The 9,517-nt window shown below is 36.4% G+C and overlaps 1 protein-coding gene across 1 annotated transcript in view; it reads left to right on the forward strand.

Annotated features, from left to right (window-relative positions):
- ATP11A (ATPase phospholipid transporting 11A) overlaps positions 1–9,517 on the forward strand; it is a 141,985-nt gene that overhangs the window by 73,733 nt on the left and 58,735 nt on the right. Inside the window, exons 3-4 of the mRNA XM_011379542.2 lie at positions 7,536–7,625; positions 8,480–8,560. Coding sequence (XP_011377844.1) covers positions 7,536–7,625; positions 8,480–8,560 — 171 coding nt within the window. The remainder of the gene's footprint in view (positions 1–7,535; positions 7,626–8,479; positions 8,561–9,517) is intronic.

The following is a 9,517-nucleotide window of genomic DNA, read 5'->3' on the forward strand; positions in this document are numbered from 1 at the left end:
CCCCAACCTCCTTCCCATCTGGCAGCCATCAATTTGTTCTCTGCATCTGTGAGTTTGTTTCTGTCAAAAACATTTCTTAAAAATCTAGTCCTGTGCAGTACAAAGGCATCAAAAAACAGGAAGTGCACTGCAAAACATTAAAATGTGGTGCCATGCGTGTACTTGTCAGGACGGTAGTCCGGGATACAGCTGATGGGACATGAAACCTCCCTACACTACACAACATCTAAACTGGGTAGAACGTTTGTCAAAGGCACTTCAGCCACCGATACAAATCCCTGTGCAGCTGGTTTCTCCCTCCAGGGACAAACTCAGCCTTGAAAGTCCCAGCCCCCAGTACCTTCCTATAGATATGGAAAGTTCTTTACAAGGCTTCGCGGAGGAAATTTCTGAAACTCAAAACACCTGGTTCATTGGAGGTGTCAAAAGGCCTTCTTGATGCATTTGATAGAATATAGCTGGAAATTGAGGGATACTTTATTTATTCTAAAAGCCTCTGTCAACATTTCAGTAGACAGCAATGAAAGTAGTAATATCTAAATCCCCTTCCTGACCACTGTGCTATCTGATTCAAGTTTTAGAGCGAATTATTTCCCTATTTTTCTTTCAGTAATCCCACAGCCAATAGCCAACACTGTTTTTGAGATGCCTTGTCTTCCCTCCTTGCTCTACAACTCACCATCTTTTCTCTTCCTTTGTCCGGACTTTTGTTCCTCTCCCTGCGGGGGCACCTTCCTGTCCCCAGCTGCCCTACGTGAACTGGAGCCCCAGAGCCTCCTTGGCTTTTGTCAAAGGAAACTCTGTGCTGGGGAGGTTGTAACAAAGGGTTTGGATACAGACTTGCAGGTTCCTGGGGGCCTTTTTGAAACCATTTCTCCTCAAGAAAACTCTTTTATATGAGGAGGCTCTAGAGTAGGAACTAAGAGAGTTAAGTCAATACTTCTTCAGGAGTTGGGTCAAGCTGTCCCCACAAAAGAGAGATTGAGTGTCGGGTAAAGTGCTCATCTACTTCATCTCGGCTCAGAGTGGAGAGGGGACTGTGCTCTCAAATTCATCTGTGTAGAGAATGATCTTTATTCCTCAAAGAGGTGAGATTAATGGCTTGATACCAGTTCAAGGAAAAATGATGCACAGCATCACCTCTATTGCTCACCAAATTCAGTTTGGAAGAGGCCCTCAGAAAGATGAGGACTTAGAATCTAAGCCAGTGGACAGTGGCATTGATTTAGATCAACTGGAGTGGAAACCTAGAGTGTGTTTTTGTTTTCGTTTAAAAACAGATCAGGACATATGAAAAATACAATTTAAATTGTGAAACAAATTTACAAGCCGGTTTGAAGACTATGTTTATGGTAATGTAGCTATGTTTTCTTGGGAAGAAAACTTTTATTTCTACCTTAAAGGAAAAGACTGTTAGCTAAGACTTAGAAGCCTATTCTCAGCGAGTCTGATTTTATTAAATCAAAGGGTTGTGAAAGCATTTGTCATGTACATATTTATACAAAGGGATTGAAAAGGCTAATTAATCTAATTATGTTACACTTCTGACCTATGCCACAGAAACTCAATTATTGGTGATCAGCGATTGATGCAAATTCTGTTTCCTTTTGCGGGGAGACACACAAGGCAGGTGTCTGGCAGAAGAAGGAAAACCAAGACACTATCTGTAGCTTGACCCTCTTCCTTTCCTCTGACCACATGCAGAACTCCCCACCCAGGGCCTGCTTGAGCTCACCACTGCTGGCAGATCCGAGAACAAAGGTGCTCTGCTTCGTCGGTTTCACAAAAAAATTATACTTTTGGGCACAAACTTCATGTGGCTTCCAGCTCTGCCCCAGGATGCTACAAAATTAAATAGTTATCTCAAACTGTACTGTCACTCCATACATTCGAGAAAGCTGAATTACTTTTGATTATTGGTTAGGGAAAATGACCTCTACCAATTGGATACAGGCGGTGTTCTTAATGACTTTCAAGTTTATCATGTCATTTAAGCCCAACAACAACCCCATGAGGCCACTATTACTTATTAAACCCAGCCTATGCCTGAAGACACCAAGCCTCAGAACAAAGTGAATGAGCCGGTTCTTAGCCACACGTCTGACCCCGAGCCCAGCGCTCCCTCTGCTGTGCCAGCACTACCTCTCTTACCAGCCCATCGTGATGCTCATTCCTTTCTTATATCAATAATTCAGAATATGGGCATAATTTTCTATTTTTTAAAACCTCATCTCTCAATCATAAGTGACAGAGAAACTTCTACTCCGTGTGAGTTGATTGCCTTCCGCAGTTCGGTGACCAACCTCCAGCACGTTTTTAGGTCTGTCCCACTCACAGCTGTGGTGCTAGACCCAATTTCAGGTACATAATAGTCGAGGCCTCAGGGAAATTTCCAGATGCTCTTGTATTACTTTCTGGCAGCTGGCAAAGAAGAACAGCGCCCAGGGCTTTTTTCTTAGGGTGTTTTCTTTCTCCACATGACTAAAGATAGACCAAGTGAGACTGCTTTCTTCTTTGTGAGGAGTCATACTCCCGGCAAGTAACCCTGAACCAGAGGTGACTTATACACAGAGGAGAAGAGAGGAAGCAAAACTGAGCTCAGATGCTCATGAGATGTTCTCATTGCAGGGCTAACAATACACAGAACAAATGCAAAGACTTCAGGTATGAAATTTTTTGTGTTGTGAGAGAAATGCCAGGAATAGTTTAATTGTCTTGTATAATTCGCCATTCCCTAAAATATCCGTTATAGTAAAGAGAGATTTTCTGGTTGACTCAGACTTCTCAGTTTCCTTATAGCAAGAAAAAAAACCCAGTTTATTCCATGCCTGTGGCTCAATATTAGGATTTCCAGTATAAAGTATTGTTCTACTGATTGTATCACAGCAGAAGGTAGGACTTCATAGCTGAATATAGGTCAGAGTATTACAGTATACTTTGTAATACACAAAGCATTATATTACATTATGACCCACATGTCTAAGCAAATATTTAGATCATTACCATTTAACAAAGATGATAAATGTACAATTGGCCCACTATTATCAGTTTTCCACCTCTTATACGTGTAATAAAATGATTATTTTATTGTACTTTATCCGTATGTTACTGGTATATCAGTGCAGTCATGAATATTTAAAGTATCTCACTGGGTTTTCAATTTTCTTATTATACATCATAAGTAATTAATAACCCTCTTTTGACCACATTAACAATCAGTGTAATAACTTTTTATAGTAATTTATTCTGTGAAATGTGGAAATTACAAAGCTTACTGTCAAAGCTGCAGCATGGGTCTTCCATGCCTGATTAGAATAAAGAAACCATTTAACTGATTTTAAATTCCAGATTTGTGCTGGTTCCCTGGCAGACCAGAATTCAAAATTAAAAATACAGCACCATTTACATTAGCACCAAAAAGAAAAGCAATATATACTTACTCATACTTAAGTGTAAATCTACAAAATATGTACAAGAGCTATATGAGAAAACCTATACAACTTTGTTGAAAGAAATCAAAGAAGTTTTAAGTAAATGGAGAAATATTCTATGTTCATGGATGAGAAGACTCAATGTTGTTAGGATGTCAGTTCTTTCCAAGTTAATCTATAGATTCAACACAATCCTAGTCAAAATCCCATCAAGTTATTTTGTAGATATCAACAAACTGATTCTAAAGTTTATATGGAGATGCAAAAAAACCCAGAACCCATCGCAATATTGAATAACATAGTTGGAGGACTGACACTATCCCATTTCATATTTTCTATAAAGTTATAGTAATGAAGACAGTGTAGTATCAGTGAAAAAAAGACAAATAGATCAATGGAACAGAATAAAGAGCCCAGACATAGATCCACATAAATATAGTCAACTGATTTTTGACAAAGGAACAAAAACAATACAATGGAGAAATGAAAGGCTTTCTACAAATGGTGCAAGAGCAATATACGTCCACATGCAAAAAAAAGAAAAAAAAAAAGAACAAAATTGGAGGTGTCATACTACCTGATATCAAACTATACTACAAGGGTACAGTAATCAAAACAGAATGGTACTGGCATAAAACAGACACATCGATCAAATGAACAGAACATAGAGCCCAGAAATAAATTCGCGCCTATATGCTCACTTAATATATGACAAAAGAGGCAAAAATATAAAATGGGGTAAAGACAGTCTCTTCAATAAATGGTACTAGGAAAATTGGACAGATACATGCAAAAAAGAAAAAGAAAAGGAAAGAAACTGGACCACCTTTTTATACCTTATACAAGAATAGACTCAAAATGGATTAAAGACTTAAATGTAAGACCCGAAACCATAAAACTTCTAGAAGAAAACATAGGCAATAATCTCTCTGATGTTGCTACTAGTAACTTCTTTCAGATATATCTTCTCAGACAAAGGAAACAAAAGAAAAAAAATAAACAAATGGCATTACGACAAACTAAAAAGTTTTTGCACAGCAAAAGAAACCATCAACAAAATGAAGACAACTGACTGAATGGGTGAAGATATTTGCTTATGATACATCTGGTAAGAGATTAATATCCAAAATATATAAAGAATTTGTCAAACTCAACAACAAAAAAAAAATCTAATTAAAAAACGAGCAGAAGACCTGAACACTTATTTCTCCAAAGAGGAAATACAGATGGCCAATAGACATATGAAAAGATGCTCAATGTCACTAATTGTCAGATAAATGCAAATTAAAACCACAATGAGATATCACCTCACACCTGTCAGAATGGCTATCCTCAATAAATCAAAGAACAAATGTTGGCAAGGATGTGGAGAAAAGGGAACCCTCACACATTGTTGGTGGGATTGTAAATTGGTACTATGGAAAACAGTCTGGAGATTTCTCAAAAAATTTAAAATGGAAATACCTTTTGACTCAGCAATTGCACTTCTGGGTATTTATCCAAAGAAAACCAAAACAATAATCTGTAAAGATCTATGCACACCTATGTTCATGGCAGCACAATTTACAATAGCCAAGATATGGAAGCAATCTAAATACCCATCAACAGATGACTGGATAAAGAAGTTATGGTTCATATATACAATGAAATATTACTCAGACATTAAAAAAATGAAATCTTTCCATTTGCAAAGACATGGTTGGACCTAGAGGTTGTTATGCTGAGTGAAATGTCAGACAAAGAAAGATAAATACCATATGATTTCACTTACATGCAGAATCTAAGGAACAAAAAAACAAACTAATCAAAAACAGACTCACAAATATAGAGGACAATCTGGTGATGGCCAGAGGATTGGGGGTGAGTTTGGGAGAATGAGATAAAGGGTTAAAGAAGCACAAATTAGTAGTTGGTAGATTGCCACAGGGATGCATGGCATAGGGAATGCAGTTAGCTATGTAATTGTGGCAAAGTTTACTCTTCATTTTCACGTTATGTCAGGTAGGACAGATTTATTGTTAAGTTCCATACATATATAAAAAGTTATTTTGTACATGACCTTCATTACACCTAAGATTAGGACTCAAAAAAAAAAAAAAAGAATCTAGACACTGATCTTACACTTTTCACAAAATTAACTATAAATGAATTGATCATATACCTAAATGTAAAGTGCACAACTGTAAATGTCCTAGATGATAGCATAGGAGAAAATCTAGGTGACCTTGGTTGGATAATGAGTATTCTGATACGACACCAATAACACTAACCATGAAAGGTAAAACTAATAAGTTGAATTTTTTTAATTTAAAAATTTCTGCTCTTCAAAAGATACTGTTAAGAGAATTAAAAGACAAGTTACTAAGAGAAGATACTTCCAAAACATATATTCCATAAAGGATTGGTATGAAATGATACATGGAAGATAAAGGTGTTTAGATGGGTACGGTGGGGTAAATTTGGGACCTAGGAAATTAATTTTTTTTCTAAACCTCTAGAGACCTGGTTTTTTCCTCTTAATTCTTCATTTCTCTAGAAGCAACCATTACCATCGAATAAAAGGCATTTAAGTATAAATCAATTTTAAATAAGTTGAAATTTGAAATACCTTTTACAGCATAGTCATGAGACATTTATAAAATTAATGAATTGAGCCCTCCCTTCCCATTAGTCTAGTACCCACCTGGTACCATACATAGTTATTACAATATTATTGACTATATTTTCTGTGCTGTACTAAGTACAGTGTACTTCATATCCCCTTGATTATTTCAAAACTATCAATTTATACTTGAAAAAATATTAACTAATTAATTAATTTATTTTTTATTTAGAGATTTTTAAAGGTAATTTATGGGGCCACCCCGAGAAGAGAACTGAAAGTAGGCCCATAGTTGTCAGGAGATGGCGGGGAACCACTCCTTTGTTTTTCTGCTCATTGAGGAACTTCGTTATGAACTTGCGAATATAAATTAGAATATAAAATGGAAATTCCCTGTATACTCTCTAAATAGTTGGAAACTTAAGGCAAAGAAGTTTATTTACTTTTTAACTGTGATGTACTGTGAAATAAATGTAAAAACCAGATTCAGAATATGTTGATTACTTCAAGACTATGCCAGGCTTTAGGTATTATATTCAATTTTCAATAACTTGTGTTTGAGATTCTGGCACTAAAGGAGCTCTTGATATGAGAGCTTGATAACTACTGTCTAGAGCTGCGATACCAGCACACTCCCCTGATAGGAGCTGATGTAGGTACCATTCATTTTACAGCAAGAAGGCTAGGGTCACCTTATAGACTGGGCAGAGCACGTTCTTACTCTTCAGCAGACTGTCCTCATTAAAGTCAAAAGCTTTCAAATAGAATTTTAAAACTAATTTCTAAGCTCAGTGTTTACTGCAGATCCATGACATCTGGGGCACTGTTGTTTTTAACACAGAAGTTAAGAAAACTGTCTTTCTGAGGCAAAAATGAAAAGTTTGGAGAATAAGTGGCGACAGAACCATTTTCCCTGCTTACCTCTCCATCCCCTCTCCCTCTCGTGTGTGTGTGTGTGTGTGTGTGTGTGTGTGTGTGTGTGTGTGTGTGTGTGGTGCTGACACACAGAAACTTCCTATGTAGGAACCGTCTCCAGACTGAATCAAGACCATCTGGTAACATTGACTTCTGTTTTAGCTTTCTGTCACCATCTAGTCACACTGTCACACACACCACACACACACACACACACACACACACACACACACAAAACTTACAAAGAAATTACAACCAAGGAAAAATGCTAAATATATATTTTTTGAGTTAACAATCTTAGGTTTATATTTTATGAAAGACATTTTAATAATAAAACTATTAAGGTACTACCTTGAATTATCTGAAATTTGGTAACACATATGCTACTTTTGAGGTACACGTTCTCTGTTAGAAGTTTGTCTTTGTGGTCAACAAATTGATAAAATGTCTATAAACACTTTAAATTTTGAATTATGAGTTCTATATCTAAAACTGAACATTTTATACTTTGAGATCATGCAGTAGAATAACATAAAAAGTAAATTGTGATCAAAATGACACCTTTTTGTTTTTTTTTTTTTATATAGTACACATTTTGGAACTTTATACCCAAGAACTTATTTGAACAATTCAGAAGAATAGCCAACTTTTATTTTCTTATCATATTTCTGGTACAGGTAAGGCTGGTCATCTTTTTTCTATCACCTCAAATGTAAATCTAAATAGGTGACACTTTATTCTCAAGTGATTAACTATGGTTTGCTAGTAAGAAGGAACAAGGACTTGGTGCTCTTTATCTATAGTTCCTTCTTTTATTTCCTTCAGGGCAAGTGTGCTGGTTCAGAGAGACCTATAAGCTAAAACATACACATGAGCACTCTGCTTTTGAGTTGGTTCTGGCCACCTTCCAGCACTAGAGGGGAGATCAGGAGCTGCCTAATTTTTAGGAAAAATTCATCAGCCAAGCTAAACATTATTGCACTTTTCTTCTTCCTAAGTATGCGTAGACGAACCAGAGAAAATATTAAGAAAAAGAGGAAGAGGAAATAAAAAAAGAGAGAGTGAGTGAATGAATACCACAGTGAGGGATGAATTAGGGAACAATATGTCAGCTGTGTTTTAAGAATAACAATCTAATTTTTTTTCCATCTTACAAAATACAGTTGAAAGACTTTCAAATTTTCCCCAACATTAAGTTGACCAAATGATGTAATTAAAGTGTGGCACCAGAGAAGAGTAGTAAATTGAATAAATGTATTCTGGTATTAGACTTGTGTCTTTGCCACTGCCAGTATCATTTCCTTACACATGTCCCTTAATAAAAGAAAACCGCCCTCAGCTTCATAGTGAAATTGGGTGATTTACTTTTTATTTAATTTATCTCTAATGGTGAGATAAAGTGGGGTAACAATAAAGCAATTTAAAATAAGTAAAAGCAAATGTTGGGTGGTGGTGTAACAGGGCTAACCAATCTGTCTAAAGTCACTAATATGTTTTTAAAAATGGTTCCACAATTCTCTTTTAATTTCAGTTGATTATTGATACACCCACAAGTCCAGTAACGAGTGGACTTCCACTGTTCTTTGTCATTACCGTCACAGCTATCAAACAGGTAAGAATTTTACAAAGGAAGAAGGTCATTATCTTCGTTATATGATGTCGCCTCTTATCCAAAGCAATCTGGTTTGTTTTAGCTAGGTCATAGAAAATTTACCTAAGTTCAAGAAATTCATTTTTGTAACTGTTTTAGATTTATACTTGGGTTAAAAGAATAAAGATCATATAATTTACTTGCTAATTTGGTGCCCTGTGAGTTTGAGGAGGAAACTATGGTTTTCACACTCTGAATCCACCAGAGATGGTGTCTGATGTTAGGTGAGTTGCTTAACCTTTGTCCTCAACCATCTTAACTGCAAGGATTTGCTACACCTACAGAGGGTCTCCAATGTGGCTTCATAATACAGCATGCTCACTCCTGACTCAATGTGGATAAAATTGTTCTTTCTGTTCTTTCTGATGAATAAAGCCAGTGACTAACAGTAAGAAGAATACATCTCAGTCATTTCCACTATCCATTTAGCCAGTTTAGTGCTTCAGCCATCACCACTATCTAGTTCCAGAAAATTTCCATCACATGACAGCTCATGGGTACAGATGGGTAGCCACATCTGGAGATGTAAACAGCTCTTCAGGCATCTGATTTTCCCTTTCATGTGCTGGGAAATATTACAGAGAAGATGTAATTCATGATCCTTAACTCAGATGCACTTTTACATCCAAAGAAACCCAGCTCTAAAGGTGTGTTAATCAATTTAGAAAACACCATACTCTTTGATGGAAAGTATATGTTTTCTCCTATTGAGGAAAGAATTTGAAATTTGAAAAAAAATTGAAATTCTGTCTATTTAAGAGCAGAAGGATTTAGCAGAGTTGTTAGAGAATTAGGGCACGCTGCTTTTCCAATGCTTGAGCCAGTGTCTGAGTTGACATAGGAACAGCTAATATTGGTAACTTCCAATGTTTGTTACAGTTAATAAAATGCACATGTGCATGGGGAACTGTAAGGTTT

Source organism: Pteropus vampyrus, unplaced genomic scaffold (assembly GCF_000151845.1).
Source record: "Pteropus vampyrus isolate Shadow unplaced genomic scaffold, Pvam_2.0 Scaffold363, whole genome shotgun sequence".
Taxonomy (NCBI): Eukaryota; Metazoa; Chordata; class Mammalia; order Chiroptera; family Pteropodidae; genus Pteropus; species Pteropus vampyrus.